General features: G+C 36.6%; 2 protein-coding genes across 5 annotated transcripts; one reads left to right on the top strand and one right to left on the bottom strand.

The window, feature by feature from the left end:
• Positions 1–2872: 2872 nt before the first annotated feature.
• Positions 2873–13701, top strand: LOC131433738 (phospholipid-transporting ATPase ABCA3-like). Of its 3 annotated transcripts, XM_058600319.1 has the most exons (10): positions 2873–2965; positions 3063–3379; positions 3435–3636; positions 3694–3972; positions 9109–9496; positions 9556–10948; positions 11006–11441; positions 11497–12346; positions 12417–13467; positions 13521–13701. In XM_058600319.1, the coding sequence occupies exons 2-10, from the start codon at positions 3168–3170 to the stop codon at positions 13699–13701; spliced, it is 4992 nt and encodes a 1663-aa protein (XP_058456302.1). In that variant the 5' UTR covers positions 2873–2965; positions 3063–3167. The 3 variants fall into 3 exon arrangements, with proteins under 3 accessions (XP_058456302.1, XP_058456301.1, XP_058456303.1); XM_058600318.1 differs by lacking the exon at positions 2873–2965 and having other exon boundaries at positions 2990–3379; XM_058600320.1 differs by lacking the exons at positions 2873–2965; positions 3063–3379; positions 3435–3636 and adding an exon at positions 8562–8752 and having other exon boundaries at positions 3833–3972.
• Positions 13420–15661, bottom strand: LOC131433742 (uncharacterized). Of its 2 annotated transcripts, none has more exons than XM_058600324.1 (4): positions 15253–15661; positions 14113–15195; positions 13870–14062; positions 13420–13703 (listed from the first exon to the last, which is right to left on the bottom strand). In XM_058600324.1, exons 1-3 carry the CDS (start codon positions 15280–15282, stop codon positions 13889–13891), a joined length of 1287 nt encoding a protein of 428 aa, XP_058456307.1. In that variant the 5' UTR covers positions 15283–15661; the 3' UTR covers positions 13420–13703; positions 13870–13888. The 2 variants fall into 2 exon arrangements, with proteins under 2 accessions (XP_058456307.1, XP_058456308.1); XM_058600325.1 differs by having other exon boundaries at positions 13420–14062; positions 15253–15349; positions 15526–15656.
• Positions 15662–20229: the final 4568 nt, after the last annotated feature.

Raw genomic sequence — 20229 nt, 5'->3', positions numbered from 1 at the left:
GTTGACATGTGGTTTCAACAAGATGGCGCTACATGCCACACAGCTCGCGATTCTATGGCCATTTTGAGGGAAAACTTCGGAGAACAATTCATCTCAAGAAATGGACCGGTAAGTTGGCCACCAAAATCATGCGATTTGACGCCTTTAGACTATTTTTTGTGGGGCTACGTCAAGTCTAAAGTCTACAGAAATAAGCCAGTAACTATTCCAGCTTTGGAAGACAACATTTCCGAAGAAATTCGGGCTATTCCGGCCGAAATGCTCGAAAAAGTTGCCCAAAATTGGACTTTTCGAATGGACCACCTAAGACGCAGCCGCGGTCAACATTTAAATGAAATTATCTTCAAAAAGTAAATGTCATGTACCAATCTAACGTTTAAAATAAAGAACCGATGAGATTTTGCAAATTTTATGCGTTTTATTGTTTAAAAAAGTTCTCAAGCTCTTAAAAAATCACCCTGTATATTCAGTTTTCGCTAATAGACTGATGACTGGCTCTCCGAACGCGAACGGCTGTTAATTATGACTTTATGCCACTAAAACTGTTGCATATCACTTATTTAATTCGTGTCAAGTTAGTAGAAGGTAAAAATTCTTAATTATAGTTGAATATTATAAACATAAGTAGCCGGAGCAAAGGATTAGAGATAGCAATCTGGCGATTTCAGTAAATACTGCAAACAAACAAACGCTTCGTTTGTTAGTTGCTAGAAAGGAGCTAGCTCCTGCACTCTTGTTACTTCTGTAAATCAAATTTCTGCTAAATAGAGTTTAATTGGGTTTAATCGAATTAGTGCATGATAGTTAATCAACCAGTAGGATAAAAAATAAATCTTTTAATCAGTATTGCGCATTGAACATTTTTTCATTGAATTTTCATTGTGTATTGCTATGAGCTGTGAGAGCTGTGGAAAACACATGTCCCCGTCAAAACCTTTATTCTAATAGACGCTCTAGCGGTGGCAGTGCACACAAAATGAATTCTGTATAAACAAATGTGAATCGCGTTCGGACCTCGAAGAAACATGCGACAGTTAAGAGTCAGTCATCAGTCTGTTAGCGAAAACTGAATATATAATCTTCATCACTTTCTAGCTTCGTGAATAGAGCTTGCTTGCAATGAATTGTGGGGCTAGACCTTGTCTCTTACCGAGAGAAGTAGAAACAGTAGTATGGGTGAATATTGTTTGCTCTCTTCTATTCTCGTGCATGGAGAGCCATTCCAATAAAGCAACAAGACTCACGCTTCCTCAAAAGCGACATGGTTCATAAAGTAGGTATTTTCATGAATATCATACGCCGTGAAACATGTATACTCATCTTCACTGCTTCGTTCATCCAAACCTTCTTCAACTTGATGTTAAATATGTAACCCTTCAATGGGAGAAATAAAACCCAATCTATAATCTTACATCTAGGAAATGAACTTGAAAGAAAAGTTAAATTGTACGAGATTTAGGCGTAATTTTAGACTCCAAGCTTACATATGTCGATCGTCACAATAGCATTTGAACTAAAGCAAATAGAATGCTCTGGCTCATTAAACGCTTCAATCATAACTTTCAAGATCCGCACTCAATCCAATATGTACTTTATGTACTTTTTCGTCAATTACGAACCTGAAAATTACAGGGTGGCAAACGCATCGATTGTTGCCATATTTGGATCCATTTGATGCAAACATTGTATAGAGGCGGGGTTGGTCGACAAAACAATTACGTTAGAACACGATTTGCTCTGTACATGAAATGGGTCAATAAGCTTACGTCTACCCGAGTCCAGGATTCAAGTTATTTGCATATGTATACGAAACACATGAAAACATATTTTTTTTTGTAAACCACCGCCAGACAGTGGTTCTTGAGATAGATTAATCATACACGTTCTCTTGTGGTCATCTCTGTAATAAGTCTTTTTGTCATTTGGTTAGTAGCACTAGTCTCAACATTGTTTTAAACCAGCGAACGGACGCAAATAGGGTTTTAAGCCGGGTATAAAACGATATAAAAAAGACAATTGTTCTGTACAGTACGATGCCGTGATAATTTTGTAGAAAACAGAGAGTCAAGCACCGCATCTCCATGTAGTACCTACGCAACCTGAGTTTGCAAATATTGTTACTAGACTGCTCGGCGAATAATCACAGGGATTAAAAGCAGGGTGAAAAAAAATAACATTATTAATAGTAACTATTTACACGTTCACCGAAACTTTCAAACCCAAAATTACTAAGGCATTTTTGAAGAATATCAGAGAAATTATTCAATTTTAAATTAGCCATTATAGTCTTCTCGAGGCACTTGTTGAGTGCACAAACAGTTGATGTAGCTTCCAGTAGCAGGAAGTGTCAGGCTAAGATCATTTTCCTCATCATAAGCGATAAATATTTGTGTTCATTGCATCGATTATCCACGCGAGTTCTGGAAAATGAACCTTATTCATTGGAAATGCGTAATGTCTTACAACACAAAGTAAGACACAGAAAACAGCGAGAGTAGTATATAATCTACTGCATTTCACAAACACTTTGACGTACCACGTGCTCATGGGTTAAACTCCCTATAAGAAAGTATATGATGTAGAACACAAACAACTCATTCACATATCGGGTGAGCAAATTTATGAATGAAAAGACTTATTTATTAGATGTAATAGTATCAGAGTGCTGAATGGATCATTTTGTCTAAATACATTCCCGAAAAGGAATATACTTTCGAGAATTACAGTACAAATGTTTACCAATCTTTTCCGTACAGGCGTATGCTGACCGGCAACATGCAACATATATTCGAACACAACTAAACATGATGTTTTTTCTTGTCAATGTATGTGCTTTAGCTTTATCGTAGCATTCAGTTGGTGGTTGGTTTGTGATTCACATATATCTAGTGTAGAATAAGTGAGAGCAAAAATGACAGAGGATAAATTGTGAGTCATTTCATGTTCAACATTTGCCAGTGCTAAGGTAAGTTGATGAAAAGTTTTACGAGGTTATGCAAGTACATTGGTAGCATAGGAGATGACAACAACATTCATAAAAGTGAGATAAATACATTTTACAGTTTTAATAACATCTTTGGAACATTCACTGTGCTACTTGAAGCTGCTGTATTAACCGTAGTATTGTAGCATTAGTCGAAGCGTTCATCGGGTCAGTTCGGCAGAAAATGACAACCTCTGATTGGGAAAAATTCAGGCTGCTATTATGGAAAAACTGGATAATACAAAAACGGCACTACATGCAAACCATATTCGAGATTACAATTCCAGTGATTGCCTGCTCTTTACTGATTCTGGTGCGAGGCCTAGTCAATCCAACAACCTACACCCGTCCAGTTACGTTCGAGAGTCTCAATGTCAGCAGTATAGCCAGCATAAGGTAAGTAATTGTTGATAAATGCAATAATTCTAACAATATGTTGAAACTTTTTCAGAACCCTAGTGACTAATCACCCTATTGAATTGACACTGGCATATGCACCGGAAAATGTTTTATTCAATCAGGTCGTCCGAAAAGCTGCTAGAACATTGGGAACGGATGTTCGGATTAAATCTTTCAACGATAGCAAAAGCTTGTACAACACTTTGGTAACAAATAATTACCTCGCGGGAATAGAATTTAGTGATCACTTGAAGGTGGGGAGTATTTTGCAGAAGAAAAAAAGCATGTATGCAAATTTCACTTATTTTCAGAATACAACGCAGCTACCAGATAATTTGAGCTTCGCCCTTCGATATCCCAGCGAGATGAGAACAACTAAGCTTCCGGGTGCGGAATTCTGGGCAAATTGGCGAACATTTTTGACCTTCCCTCCGTTCCAAACGTACGGAGCACGAGCCGTTAATTACAGTGACGGTGGTTATCCAGCTAATTACTATGCGGAAGGCTTCGTTTCCGTGCAGAATGCAATAACACGAGCTCTGTTAGAGCGTAAGAACAACTCCACCAAACTGCCGGTTGTTTCATTGCAGGTAAAGAATTTATCAGGATTTTGGTTAAGCATACGGCGAAAACCACATCAATAGCCAATAGTCAGAATTCAAACGCCATTTGTTGATTCGACCGAACCGACTCCGACTTTTTTCCTGCTTTGGCCTAATGCGAGTTGATCTTATCGGATAATATTCTCAGCTTCGTGCTTGGGAGTCTGGCGTCAATAACCGACTTGCGCTAAAGAAACATAACCAAATTGCATTTTGTTTACATTTAGTTTAGAACTCGCAAGTGAAAAGCAATACATATGCAATACTGCTAGTGCAACATTGCAGTTAAATTTTAACCACTAGGCAGACGTAGAGTTTTACTCTACTTATGCATCAATTTTGTGCATTCATATCAAAATGCAATGATTTTTTCTTACGTTCCGAGTTAACACGATTGTAAAGAGAAGTCGAATGCCGTTTTCCTTTTATTGTTTATAGCGCTGCACTACAAAAGTTCAACACCGACAACGTTCGCTTGAATTTTAATGTAGCAATGCTTATTTATTACAGCTAGCAGTCAGCTACCGAGAATCCATAAAATTTATTGAAAAATGGTAACGAATCCGTGTATACTCAGAGTATGAAGTGGAGCGAAGAAATGTAGCAAAATTCTCTCACGGTTCATGCATTGAGAGACTCGAGTTCTTGTAGCATCTTCTACCGGTTTGAAAATGTTGTATACAATATAGATAGCACTATAGCAGCTTCTGTCAAATTTTCGGCAATCATCAACACTGGTTTTAGCATTTCGAAAATATATCGTTGAAAAATCTGTTTGAATTGACCTTAGCTGTTTTCACGAACCAATCACAGCTTGTCATAATGATGTCATCCATTCGACCGTTTTGCACACTATCGCAGCAAACGGAATCTATAAATATATGATCCGACACACTTTCTCTCAGTTAACGCCTGGCTGTGAGCGAGGCAGGTGGAACGATTTTTAGGATTCAATTTGAAGCGCCTGTATCTCGGTGATTTGTTGATGGATTTGCCACATTTAACTTGATTCGAAAGCAATATTTCAATATTGTCGACGGGATCGTGTGCATATTAGAATTTCTTTTTACGAGCAAAACGATGGCTTGCACATGGATTCAGGTCAAAGTTAAGTTATGAAGATAATTTTAGATACTTATTTTTCATTTAATACGGCTAAACACAATGAACTCCCTCTCAGTCTCAGCATTAGATACTTTTATTGAACCAAACAATAATCATGTAACCTAATTGAATGGTTAGAAATTGATATAGCCTTATGAAGCATAACATTTTGTTCTAATCTTGCTTCCAAGAATTACATAGAAAGAATTCAGACTCGGTGTAACAAAAACAATAAATCGTTATTCAGTACCAATTTTAGTAAGTTCCCGTCCTGCCAGGAATAAAGCGCCTAAGAGGATTCAGAATAAAATGCAGAAAATTATCTTAAATCAGTCTCCTTGATTTAATACGCCTTTTTTCCAAACGTAATGATTTTGTATCTGTGTAAGTGCTGTGTGAGTGCGTGCGTGTTTATGTATGTGTGTATGTGTCACATAATCTCACTAGGTTTTCTTGGAGATGACTGAACCGATTTGGTCCCATTATTAAACTTCATCCGCATCCGACTTCCGGTTCCGGAATCACAAAATCGTGAGTGTCAATTTTTTTTTCAAACTGTCAAAAAAGCGACGATTTGAAAAAAAAATGATGGGATTTTTCGCTTGAGTTGTTTTACGAATCAGTGGAAATAGTCTGTGAATAATATTATTCCTTGTACCAATAACCTGTAATCCTGATCTCTGGCATTGACATTATTTCGTTGATGCTTGAACTATTGATTTTTTAATGTCATCGCAATCGGTCGTGTCTCGTACGCAGCCCTGTATTATTTATTTTGATCAAATCTACGCAGACTAAATATTTGGCCAGATCATAGTTAGTCAAATAAACACCGAACAAAGCACAAAGACAGTTGATTTAGTACAAAGCTTGTGGACTCGAGTGGCGTCACGCATCACAATATCATCATCGAATTTTGTTACAGATAACATCGAATATACATTCCAGACTAATTTAAAAATTTCATCGTGTTATTAAAGGAAGGTTACAAAAAGGTTATTAAAGGATGGTTACAAAAAATCTCCAAACAATAATATAGCGGAACATTTTCAATGATAATATTACTGACGAAAAGGCGGTAAGAGACACGATCGAATTCAGCTCACCACCATCTGCTGAGCGAATAACTCAAATTTATACTTCAACAAAAAGGGAATTCGTCTAAGGCTACCATTGAATTTCATTATGCGAGGAGCTCGGGTTTCGAGAGTAGAGAAGTAAAATCACCCATGAAACTCTCATGTGACAAAGTATGAGCATTGCTTATAAATCAGGCAAAACCAAGGGATTATCACTTAAAAGATGCACAATTAATTTCGTTTTACACATTATCTTTCTTTGTAAAAAAGCTAAATATGATCTATACAGTGAAAAATGTGAACTATATGAAGTACACGCAGCGTAAATCGAAATTCAGGGTTGGGTAAAATACATCAATATAGATGCCAATCGCGATTTGTGAATCTAGGTAGGGCAGAGGTACATGAGATTCATATAACTCTGATACACATCAGTTCTCTTACAAGCTTGATAAGCTAGTAATTGATAGGGTAAAATCGACTTGTAACGCCAGTAATTTTAAGGTAGTTGTGATGTTAGCCTTTTTGTTATTTTGCGATTTGACGTAGCCTCGTCATCATTTTAATTTTAATAAAAAATCCACTCGGTCGCCTACAGTGTACATGTACAGTTCACGTGATTTTATCGGATTGCTTCTAGAATGTGTTTATTCAAATTTCGACTTTATAGTTAAGTCTCAGAGCATTTCCACGATTTAAAGGTTCACATTTTACCTTGTCGGGATAACTTTTCGAAAATGTTGATTTTCGCTGTTTCATGCCTGCCTGTCTTTCATTTGGCACTGACAAAAAAACTTGAAAACTGTGGTACTCGTTACAATGTGCAATGTTAACATGACAGTAACGAAAAATGAGGATTCATTTGTTTTGAAAAAAAAAAATGGGTTGGCAATGATAGAGACATAACTGGATTGACGAAATACGAATAAAACTGATTAGTTTCTTCAACATTTGTTTGATGTTGAATGTATTCTTCAGAGCTTAGAATTGTCACGCATTCTTAATGAAAGAATACAATCCAACATCCTCATTTTCAATATTTTACTGTCTTATTCGAAAATGACCGACAGCAAAATAAACGAAGAGAGACGAAGCATTCTCATTTCTCATTGAAACAAAGAGAGAGTATAATTGCCAACTAATTCACTCTTCCCTCTATGACAAGACGAAACCGAACTAACGTCTTCAGGGAGCATCAGCAGAATTTCAATTCTAATTATTTCATCGATGTATTAAAAATCTGTGACGCTTGGCTATAAAAAGTAACTAAAATATGAAAAATCGAAGTAATAACATCCCAGAACCTCTCCAAATTCGAGCACCATAAGGCAAAAGTTATTGTGAAACCTTTTTCTGTCATTTTCGATTCTCACAGCTTCGGTTGAATATCGACAGTGCATACTGTCACTGGATTTTCACTGAAAACTGCAAACGACTGAAAGGACATATGAAAGAAAAAATACAATTTTGAAACTACTGTCCCGCTTATATCATTAACTGGACTTGGATTTCGTTCTCATAGTTTGCAAGCGAAGCTGAGAGTGACAGTAATTTCTTGTCATTTTTGTCTATTTTGAGTCAATGAAAATGAGTTTTATTAGCTCTGGTATTCTTCATGAATGCGACAGCTCTGTAAATTTTTAATAAATATAGTTCGCGCTGGTTCGGTATGAACGGTGCACAAATCCTCTCTTGTTGGAATTCTTGTAAACTCACGTTTGTTCTAATACCTAGCAAAGTATCAAAACTGCAAATCCGACGAATTAAACTAATACCAAAAATATAAAAACATCAAAACAGAATGCTTTTCGAATCGTTATTTTTCTGTTGAGGTGTTAAATTAGTTATTGAAACATCGGAAACAATTCTTCAGGAATAACTATTCAATTTGTTGATTCCGAGAAGAGCCCGATTCAAAATATTCCTTCATTGATAAGCAAGCAGACACAATCGCCCTTAAGTAGGTGTACCAATAGTCATTTCATTGGTACATTCGCGAAATTTTTTGTATTGTTTTTTTTGCAGATAACTCGACTTGCAATCAACAAATTGTGATAGAATCGATTACAATATCTTTCCTTTGGCCTTTAAAAACAATATTGTATAGAAGATAGCAAGACAATTGTGCAATACTACTGTTGTAGCAACGCGAAAACTCGAAGTGAATGCCCATATTTAACTTCAGTACTACTTGGGATATTTGCTACCAAAGTGGTATTAAATTTTCAAAAGGCTCCCTTATCTAATCAAAACTGACCAGTTATATCCTTTAGGATTTTTTTTAAGTGTGCAAAATAGTTCCCGCTAATGAAAATTGATTGTACAAGCTACAAATTAATCATTTAAAGTATTGTTCATAGCTAGTCACATTTTTTTCTTTCATTTTTCTGGCAGAGCTTGCAAACCTTGAATACAGAAGGTTTCCTATTTTGAGACAATCCACGAGTCAAGCCTTTCTCGGGTGTTCTTAAATGAATGGAACAGTTAAGCTGTCAGGCCATCGAATGGAACAAATAATAATGGGAAAGTGCAACATCTGGAGATTATTAGGGATGCGGTGGGACTTCTCATTTATGCGTTTCCAAGTATGTATAAGAAGCTTTGGCAATGTGAGTCCGAGTATTGTCAGGCGATAGGCTCATTGGTCCGTATTAGCGCAGTGGTTGGCTTAAGTGATGAATTGGCTCAATTTCAACAGATCATAATACATAACAACAACCTGGTCCTTCCAAATACACAACATAACTTCTGTAGTGTGATTATTCGGCCAAGCCGATGACGTAGAAGCATGTCAGTCCCAGATTGTATTCTAGTTCGGTTTGTTGTAATACGGTTTGATTTCTATTTTAGTTCAGTTTATTTGTTATGACATTTTGGACTTCAAAAATAATAACACTATTATTCAAAACCGGCTAATAACATAGTATTCAATTTGTTCCAGCGTTTCCCGTATCCAGCGTTCTACGACGATCCGCTGTTGAGAGGATTGGAAAATCTTTTCCCGTCCATCATTATGATAGCATTTTTCTATTCCTGTATAAACACGGTGAAGTTTATAACACTGGAAAAGGAAAGACAACTGAAGGAGTCAATGAAAATAATGGGTCTCGATGGATGGCTTCACTGGATGGCGTGGTTTGTCCGGACTCTGATTCTACTGTCGATCTCAATATCACTGATCACACTGCTGTTGTGCGTCAGCCTCACAACCAACACTAACATTGCGATTTTCGAGTTTTCAAACTGGTTATTGGTTTGGATTTTTCTATTCATTTACAGCATTACCACCATTACGTTTTGCTTCATGTTGAGTGTCTTCTTCTCGAAAGGTTGTACATTTCCTTAAGTTGGAATTATAATTTCAAGAATTATTCTTTTTTTTCTACAGCCAACATAGCATCTGGTGTTTCCGGCATTATCTGGTTTTATTCACTAACACCGTACAACATTACATTTGGAAACTACGATCGTATGTCCCTAGGAAGTAAGCTTGCATCGAGTTTGTGGTGTAATACGGCGATGGGTTTCGGGTTTATGTTGCTGATGAAACACGAGGGAACCTCGATCGGTTTACAATGGTCCAATCTATTCACACCGGTGACCATCGACGACCAGCTTACCGTAGCGCACATTATGTTTATGCTTTTGATGGATGCATTGTTCTATTTGTTGGTCGCCCTGTACGTAGAACAGATTGCTCCAGGCCAGTTTGGAATTCCGAGGAAATGGAATTTCATCTTCACAATTGATTTTTGGAGATCGAGCGTGGCATACAACAGACAACAAGACACTATGGATAGGGAATCTCTTTCTAACCACCGCAACAACAATGCTGAAGTTGAGCCTACGGGTCAATTTGCTGGTATCAAAATATTAGGATTGACAAAAACCTTCAAAGGTTCTAAGGTGGCCGTAAGAGAATTAACATTGAATTTATACGAAGATCAGATATCTGTACTGTTGGGCCACAATGGTGCTGGCAAGACCACTACAATGTCAATTCTCACAGGAATGTTTCCTCCGACATCCGGAACAGCATTCGTTAACGGGTTTGACATTCGTCATAATATGAAAAATGCAAGAAATTCCCTGGGGTTATGTCCCCAACATAATATTTTATTTGACGAGCTAACAGTGGGTGAACATATTCGGTTCTTCTCGAAACTTAAAGGAGTTTCAGAAGATGTGATCAATATGGAGATCAATAAATATCTGAAATGTTTGGAATTGGAAGACAAAATAAATGCACAATCGCATACTTTATCCGGTGGAATGAAACGAAAACTTTCGATAGCGATTGCTCTTTGTGGAGGCTCGAAGGTTGTTCTGTGTGACGAACCGACATCAGGAATGGATCCGGCTGCTAGGAGAGTGTTATGGAATTTATTACAACAAGAAAAGGTTGGAAGAACCATACTGTTATCTACCCACTTTATGGATGAAGCCGATATTTTGGGGGACCGTGTAGCAATAATGGCTAACGGAGATTTGATGGCGGTTGGATCGCCTTTCTATCTTAAGAAGAAATTCGGACGAGGTTATAGATTGGTTTGCGTAACTGAAGCCAGTTGCAACCCAACGTATTTGACAAACATGCTAAGAAAGTATATTCCGAATATCGAAGTGGAATCTGATATCGGTACAGAGCTGAGTTACGTTTTGAGGCATGAGTATTTGCATTTGTTTCCGGATCTTTTGACGGATCTGGAGGAGCACTCATTACAATACGGAATTTCCAGCTACGGAATAACTTTGTCAAACTTAGAGGAAGTGTTTATGAGGTACACATGAATAAACAACAGCAATGCTAATGAATCTTATACTAAAATTATTTTCAGTCTTGGAAGTGACGGCGTCTCTGAACAGGAAACAGTCAATGATTATACAGCCAAATCAAATGGGATAACTAATCGGCCTGAGGAGACCTATCCATTGGTTAAGGGCAAACAACTTGTTATTAATCAAATGAAGGCAATGTTCCTAAAAAAATATCTTAGTTTCATCAGAGCTTGGAAAATATCTTCGTTGCAAACAACACTATCAATGTTGTACATTATAGTAATAATAGCGATTGTTCGTTCGTTTCCCAACAATGTTGTACTGCCTGCTTTGGAAATATCGTTGAGTTCATATACTAAAACTGTGACAATTCTACAAACAACGAATATCAATGCAACCATAACCAAAAGCTATATGGATTTGTATGAAAACGCCTCCAGTTCTCACAAGCTAATAACAACATCGGAATCTTTTGTTGAATACATTCTTAATAGGGTAATTATAGTTTAAAAAATGAGGAAAGTATACACACTAACGAAGACATATTTAGTCCGTAGAAAATAACAAAAATGTAGATAATACCTACATGATTGGAGCCACGCTGGATGAGTCACAGCAAAATTTTACTGCTTGGTTCAACAATAAGGCGTATCATACGGCTCCGCTAGCTCTAAATCTCATCTACAATGCAATAATACGCACATTTTGCCATGGTTGCCAGCTACGGGTTGTGAATAAACCTTTGCCTTACAGCACTCGAATCAGGTTCCTACGACTGCAAGCAGGAAGTAATATGGGATTTCAGTTAGCATTCAACACTGGTTTCGCAATGGCGTTCGTTGGTGCTATGTACATCATGTTCAACATCAAAGAACGGGCTTCTGGTGCCAAGTTGCTGCAATTTGTCAGTGGAGTCAATGCCGTGATATTCTGGAGTATCTCATTCCTGTGGGACTACTTTGTGTTTATGGTGGCGATGGTGCTGTACATTGCAACCTTGGCAGCTTTCCAAGAAGAAGGTTGGTCATCGCCTGCTGAGCTGTCTCGTGTCGTGATAGTGATGATGTGTTTCGGGGCTGCTGTTATTCCGTTCACCTACCTATGGTCGTTCTTTTTTCAAGATTCTTCTACCGGTTTCATCAAAATGCTGATATTCAACATATTTACGGGGACGGTAATTTTTACAGGAATATTTTTGCTGAAATATAGCGAGTTCAACTTGAAAGATGTAGCCGAAACATTGGAGTGGGTGTACCTGATTTTCCCTCATTTTGCACTCAGTCACAGTTTGAACAACATCAACTTGGCACTTACAATACAACAGATTTGTAAAGCCCAATGTGAAGCGATGCCTTTTTGTACCGACGACCTCTTGTGCAGTTTCGACAAACGTTGTTGTAGTGAGCAAATTCTTTATGAATCAATGCGCTTCAATATACATTCAATATGAATTTTCTTTTCAATTTTCAGGCACAGACATATTTTCTTTTCAATCCAATGGTATTAGTCGTAATTTAGCATACATGCTAGCTGTAGGAACAGTCTCATTCATAGTATTATTACTAAAAGAGTCGAGAATAGTTTCCTGTACCGTAAAATGCAAAAAACCATGGGGTAGTGCACCGATAGAGTCATTCTCAGATTCAAAAGAGACTATAGCATTTAATGAGGATTCAGACGTATTGGCGGAACGGGAACGGACTTGTTTGCTACGACAAAATGAACTCCAACAGCATGTGCTAGTATTAAAAGATGTCTCGAAACTTTACGGATCATTTTTGGCCGTGGATCGTCTATCTTTGACCGTTGATAATTACGAGTGTTTTGGTTTACTTGGTGTAAATGGTGCTGGCAAAACTTCTACATTTAAAATGTTAACAGGTGATGAAAGTATGTCATCCGGAGAGGCGTGGGTACGAGGATTGAACATTAGAACAGAAATGAACGAAGTAAATCGCCAAATTGGTTACTGTCCCCAGTTTGACGCAGTTCTTGAAGATCTCACTGGTCGTGAAAGTTTGAAAATATTCGGCCTATTACGAAGTGTATCCGAAGACGTTATCGATGCTATTTCACAAAATCTGTCCGATGACTTAAATTTTTCCCAACATCTCGACAAACAAGTGAAAGCTTATAGCGGGGGCAACAAGCGGAAATTGAGTACCGCACTCGCACTGATAGGCAATCCGACAATAATTTATTTAGATGAACCTACCACGGGAATGGATCCCGGGGCGAAACGTCACTTCTGGAATGTGATTTGCAAAATTAGAGCAACTGGCAAAACAATTATTCTAACATCCCATAGTATGGAGGAATGTGAAGCTCTCTGTACACGACTCGCCATTATGGTTAATGGAGAGCTTAAGTGCCTTGGATCGTCGCAACATTTGAAGAACAAATTCACAAATGGCTACTTCTTAACAATCAAACTTATGAAATGTGATACTGACGAATCTAATGAAAACGTTAATCTAGTCATACAATATATTGAAAGAAATTTCGAAGGCGCTCGATTGAAGTATGTGCTTGCTCCGATTAGTCTATACAAATTTTAATTACCAATATTTACAGAGAACGATACCAGGATTACTTAACTTATCACATAACGAAAACGTCTTTGAAATGGTCAACGATGTTTGGTTTGATGGAACAAGCTAAAACTCAATTCGATATCGAAGACTACGCGATAGGACAGACCTCTCTCGAACAAGTATTTTTAGCATTAGTCTCTCTTCAGCGTGCTAGTGATTGAATCTGTGGTAATTGAAATATTTAAGTATTACATTAAGCTAACTAGAATTCAATTGGTACTATTATTTACAATGGATCTGATTCATGTACAAGTGTGATAAATTAAAATAAATATTTTTTTCAATGTTTCATTGCACCGGCCCACGTAGAGAACTACAGTATCACATACCAACAATCCAGCTGTCCGTTTACTGTTTCAAAAACTGTCCAAATCTTACTTCGTCGAATGAAATTTTCATTCTGGGATTCATTTTTTTAAGTTTCTCTACTTCATGTAGTGTAAAACCTGGGCAGCTACTTATTTTGAGTTTATAAACCGCCGGGAATCGTTTAACAAGTATCTGTAGATGGTTTTCGAGCAACTGAAAAAAGCATTAGTTCGAGATCGCATGAAATTCATATTATTACTTACTCTTTTGTAGTTGTTGATGTGTAATATCCGCACATTATAGACTGGGGTTAACTTGAGTACCTCGGGATAAAACATAACGTTATGCAAAATCAACGTTCGCAAACTGTCCAGTAGCATCAAGTTCTCTAAGCCGTACACAAATGTACCAGGACCTGTTTCAGCAGAGCCAAGCTGTAGCTGTTTCAGTTTGGGAAATTTATGACTCAGAAGATATACTTTCTCCGCTGTGACTGCTAGCTTCTCGAGCTTCAGCAATTTACTAACACTAGACAATTCGATGGTTCCCTCGGATACTTGTATTTTCAAATCGGTTAAGTTAGGAACATTTTCATAAACCTCCTGCATCACATAGCTATCGATGAATTTAATCGAAAGATGCAATTTCCGAAGTTGCTTGTGGCGCTTGAAAAAGGCAATGCTTATATCTTGGTCACTTTTGATCATGCCTTTCATACTCCTGTCAATTGCAAGCTCCGATAACCGGGGAAAGCGGAGATTGAAGAAAAAATAACCATTTTTCGAGTCAAACACCACAGTCAGCTTGATAAGCTGATCGGCAAATTGAGATAGCAAATCCAGGTGATCTTCTGATCGTACATACAGAAACAGCTCGACTAAATTTGGAGCGCACAAATTGAAATACTGGACGTGATGAACATTTATCTTGAGTATATCAAGGTTGCTCATGAAGACACATAATAAACCACTTACGGTGTCGCACGTTCCTGTGAAATGTAGCTGCCTAATTTTCGCAAGATCGAGACTGTCGAAAATCGATCCTAATTGATGGTCAGAGCCCCAATTTTCCAATCGTAAATATTCCAGATTTGGGCTGATTGTATTGACAAGCCGAAGATTTTTCATCATTTCGTTGTTCCATTGGCTTTCGATTTTCAACGATAGAGCTTGATAAACTCTATGGACTGGTTTTTTAGTATCAAGCAATCGGCTTCCCTCGATATGGAATACTACATGTCTGCGTAAATACTGATCCGAAAACAATATGCTATTCCAACGGCAACAAACAGAGCATAATCGTTTGCGTTCTTTAAAATAAAGGTACTGAAAAATATTCTCTAGGATCTGTAAAATGTTCAAAACAAAGATTATAGGGCAAAAGAATCAATTGGGCATACAAACCTCATTTGGAAGTAAATCAAAATAAGCCATCCGGTGCGTAGATTGTCTGACCTCTGGGACTTGATACGACTAAGATTTACAAATGCACTCACGCACACTGGAAGTGATGATGAAGAAGACAAACGTAGAAATCACATGATTAGGTTTGTTTATATATTCTCTATAGCTTTTTAAATTCGTTTTGTGCAGCTAACAATTTAGCAAATGGTTTCGATTGAATTGTTTAAGTTGTATTTACAATAGACGTAATAGCACAAATCAAATCTAACACACAAAGTAAACTATCTTTTATCAGTCAAGTCCTCGTTAGTTGCACTACTGATGATGATGATGATGATGAAGATGAGAGCTAGAATCAGTCCAAGCCTGTGGCATCTTTCCAGTTAATATGGTGTAGGTAGAGTGTGACTGACTTTTGAAATATGTTATCAATATAAATATATATCACATGATCATATTACACTGTGCGATGAAGTTTGGATAACCAAAATTAAACTTCACCCGATTTTGTGTATATAAAACTGCATTTGCTTAGCTTTTCAAAAGTTCTTTTAGCTTAGAAGTCAGCAACCTGCGGATCGCGATCTACATGCGACTTTTTGGATGTGGGGTAACGGTAAGGGACAGTTTCATATGCAAATTTTATTTATTTTATTATGTGAAGTAAAAGGTTTCAGTCGCCGAGAAAATATTTGTGAATTTCTTAAAAACATTGTACAGTGGGGAATTAGCGAGACAGAGATATTTTCTCTATTAAATGTATAATTTTTTGATGGTTGATGTTTTCACAAAAGATACATGTAATCAATTGCCCTTCTTTTGATGTAAAAGGTCATTATGGTGGTGCATGGTTGAATTGAAATGTGGAGTCTAATTTCCTAGAAAGAATTTAGAAACCTATGTACTTTCCTGCAAAGTTGTAGGAAATTTAATTTTGAGCAACTTTACTGAAGAAACCACTTCCCTAGCTCTTCAAGTGATCGAATTACATTAATGTTTAGGAGTAATAGTAGGGTCCTAAAAATCACTTTTTTTATTCCTTTTTTGTGAACAGAAGAAAGTTGCCTTCAGAAGAGCTATCAATCTAATTATTGCGCACAAATATAGAAAGGTTATGCAATCACTGTGAAAACCGAGTTTTTAATAGAGTCACATACCATTTGATTCAGTTCGTCAAATACGCAAAATGTCTGCGTGTGTGTAGTTATTAATGTGTGTATATGTGCGTATGTGTATATGTATGTTTTTCCATTTTTTAGCACTCGCTTTTCTCGGAGGTGGCTGAACCGATTTTTATGAACTCTTGTAGTCACACAAAGTTGTTTTATTCGATTCTGACTTCCGGCTCAACAATAATAGGATGACATGCGCAAAAAAATGAAAATAAATGCTCTAAATTTTCTCAGAGATTGTTCAACCGATTTTTACAAATTTAGGTTCAAGTGAATGGTGTAATTGTCTCATAGAAAGTTCCTAATTTTTATGGTATCCGACTTCCGGTTCCAAACTACAGGGTGATAAATGTAAAAATTTCAATTTCAAATTACTTCCTCACTTTCCTCAAAAATGGTGTGACCAATTTAACCAATCTTGGGTTTAAATGAAAAGTCTCGTGGTCTCATATATGCCTTGATCTATTTTTATTTTGACCAGAATTCGAATGAAAGGTCTTATGATTCCATATGGAATTCCTGAATTTCTCTCCGATCCTACTTCCGGTTCTGAAATTACTGTGTTATAAGTGTCACAAATTTCAAACCGTCATATGAAGCGCACCGTTACGTCACGTTAAGCTGGTACGGAAGAAAAAACGTGTTTAATCCATCTAGCAGTGCCTTTTTTTTATCAATCCGCATGAGTTTTTTGCATGAATGTTCTTCGGTGTTTTAGTTCTCATGACATCATTTTAATCACCCTGTAATTCCAGAATCGGATAAAATGCATTTATTTTGCATGGGACCATAAATCCTTTAATTTGAATTTTTGTTTTTGAAATTCAATTTTTTGAGAAAACGATTTGATACTGGAACCGGAATTCAAAATCAGTGTAGCCGAAGTCAGTCGGAGTCAGTTAAATTCACCTGAGGAGTTGTATAGTTTACATTTGATTCAAAATGTTCGAAAATCAGTGCAGACTGACTAAAAAGCAAGATGTTTTATAGAATCTTAAGACCTTTCATTTGAATCTTAGATCGGTTCAGCCATCTATGGGAAAAATGAGTTACACCAGAACCAGAAGTCGGATCCAGACGTAATTCAGTTCGTAGTTCGAATCTGAGTTTGTAGAAAATGGTTAAGTCATCTCCGAGAAAATTGAGTGAAATTATTTTCCACACAAGCATTTGCTGATCTCAACGAACTGATTCGAATGGTATATGGGTGTTATGTTCTTCCAGTACTCATAATTGTCAGTAGTTTAAATCAATATAATTATGCAATTGTTTTTAACACGAAAATGCTGCCATCTTGGCCATCATCTGATTTACATATGTCGTATTCGAACGATTATGTTGCCAAAAACGAACCGTGCTAAAATCGGTCCGAGGCAAAATGTCATGAAAAAGGATGTTGTACACAGTCTTAGTGGTACTCGGAAATTTTTTTCTAAAGTTTGAGCGAATTCTATACCTATTTTTTTATTTATAAAAAAAGGTAAAAACACAACACCGCCTCTACGAACGAAGTACACACGCGTACTGCGTTCGATTTCATACACGCGGTAAAGAAAACCGACATCGGATGATGCGCAACAGATTTTCGGATGCGTCACAATAGATTGAAGTTTATTTTAAAATACATGCACCGGACTTCCATCCTTTGTGATATGCAGCAAATTTTTACACCCGATATAATTATAATGAAAATAGTAATAATAACAATCCAATCACAACGCACATTATATGTTGTGGATTCAGAAGTATTAACCTATATAGTATATATTTCGTATACACAAGTGACATGAGCGCAGGATTTCGCTCGTTTAATTTGTACATGAGATCAGCGATGCCAGATCGTGTGCGCCAAATTTCCATATTCCATCGAGTATCGGGGTGGTGGTAGAGGAAATAAAATCAGTATAAATCCGTATAACTTTTTTTACTTTGATTACATTTTTTCTATACCAATTATTGCATAATTTATGTAAGGGTAATTTTTGGTGTTTAAACGGATTTTTGCTATTTTATACGAAAAAGTGTAGTGTAAACGAAATTAAATTATATCTATCTTCATTGCTATCATTGAAGTGCCTAAATACATCCAGTCGTGAACATCACGGTCGAAAAAAGAACTTTAATCATTTTAATGTCTGAAGAAAGTATAACAAATTATCATAAATGTAATTTTAGTGCAAACAGTTCTCTCATTGTCTGTAGAAAAAGTCTGACAAAAGTTTTTAGTGTTAATTACATGCCCAAGTGACCATATGCATTATATCACTGCACATTTACAACTCTATTTCTACATTATTAATGTATAATTACACTAATCCTACATACTTTAAAGCAATGTGCATTAAATTTGCATTCAAAACGAAACTGAGCATTATTTTACAACAACCTTCCGCCGTGCTATATATGTTATATTTTGGAGCAACGAAGCAACGAAATAATAACTATAAGAATAATAATCCTATAAGAGTCTAATAATCGCCCTTTTCAGCTTTTTAAAAGCATTGTAAAAACATGTGTTCAAAAGGGCGATTATTAGACTCTTATAGGATCTATCTATTTTATCTTTGGTAACAATTTCAACTGTAGATTATAAATGTCACAAAGCAATAAGAGTGCTTAAATAATGAGTTACGAATGAAATTCAAATATTGAAAAATATATTTAATATTCAACATAAATAAATGAAGATCACCGTTAATGTTGTTTATGAACCCATAAACCATACCTCTCTGGTTTCGTAGTTAGCACCTTTAACCTGGAACCTTAACATGTTTTGTTCGCAGATAAGAATCTAACTTTATCTCTAATAGCATTATAGTCTTTTCACAATTTTACATAACATTTATATATGTTACCAATGCATAACACTGCACAATGTGAACAGTGTTGTTTTCGAATGTTTCGATGTAAGTAAAAGACAAATTTTCCTCGGTAGTCCATTTTACTTCTGTACTACCGACACATATTGGTAAATAAAGGCAAACTTAGACTAGCTTTAAATCATAGAACTACTCCACTTTTTATCAATGCCAAGACATTGATTTATTGCAGCTATTCAATTTCCTTGCACTGTTATTATACTGAAAAGTTCAACAGTTATTTCATGAATAGTGTTCAACAGATCAATCAAAGTATTGAATTGGTAGGTGAACCTGTTGAAATAACACAGCCGATTAATAACTATTGTAGACTTGATGAATTTCAACCAATCACTTTTGAACAACTGAAAAATATTTGTTTTAATTTGGGAAAATCGACTGGTATTGACAATGTAAACTTAAAAGTGATACAGGATTGCTTTCATGTTATCGGACACGATCTACTGGATTTGGTAAATGAATCGTTGTACACGGGGCACGTGCCAAAAGTGTGGAAAGAAGCTCTGGTGGTTCCTATCCCCAAGGTTACTGGAACGAATAAAGCCGAGGAGTACCGTCCCATTAACATGCTGCACACGCTGGAAAAAATTCTGGAACTTGTTGTTAAAGATCAGCTGATTAACTATTTGAACTCTAACAATTTGCTAATACCGGAACAATCGGGATATCGTAAGGGTCACTCTTGTGAAACCGCTTTAAACCTAGTATTGGCAAAACGGAATGAGAAAATCGAAGCCAAAGAGAGTATTTTTGCTTTGCTGTTGGATCTGAAGAGAGCCTTTGAAACAATTTCAAGACCTTTATTGTTTGCAGACATTACGGCGTTTTGGCATCGGGGGAATGGCACATGAATGGTTTGAAAACTATTTATGTGGTAGATCTCAAAAGACTGTTTCTAACGATGTAGTGTCTAGTTACCTTGGTAA

Source organism: Malaya genurostris, chromosome 3 (genome assembly GCF_030247185.1).
Source record: "Malaya genurostris strain Urasoe2022 chromosome 3, Malgen_1.1, whole genome shotgun sequence".
Lineage (NCBI taxonomy): Eukaryota > Metazoa > Arthropoda > Insecta > Diptera > Culicidae > Malaya > Malaya genurostris.
This window is presented reverse-complemented; position numbering and strand designations above follow the sequence as displayed.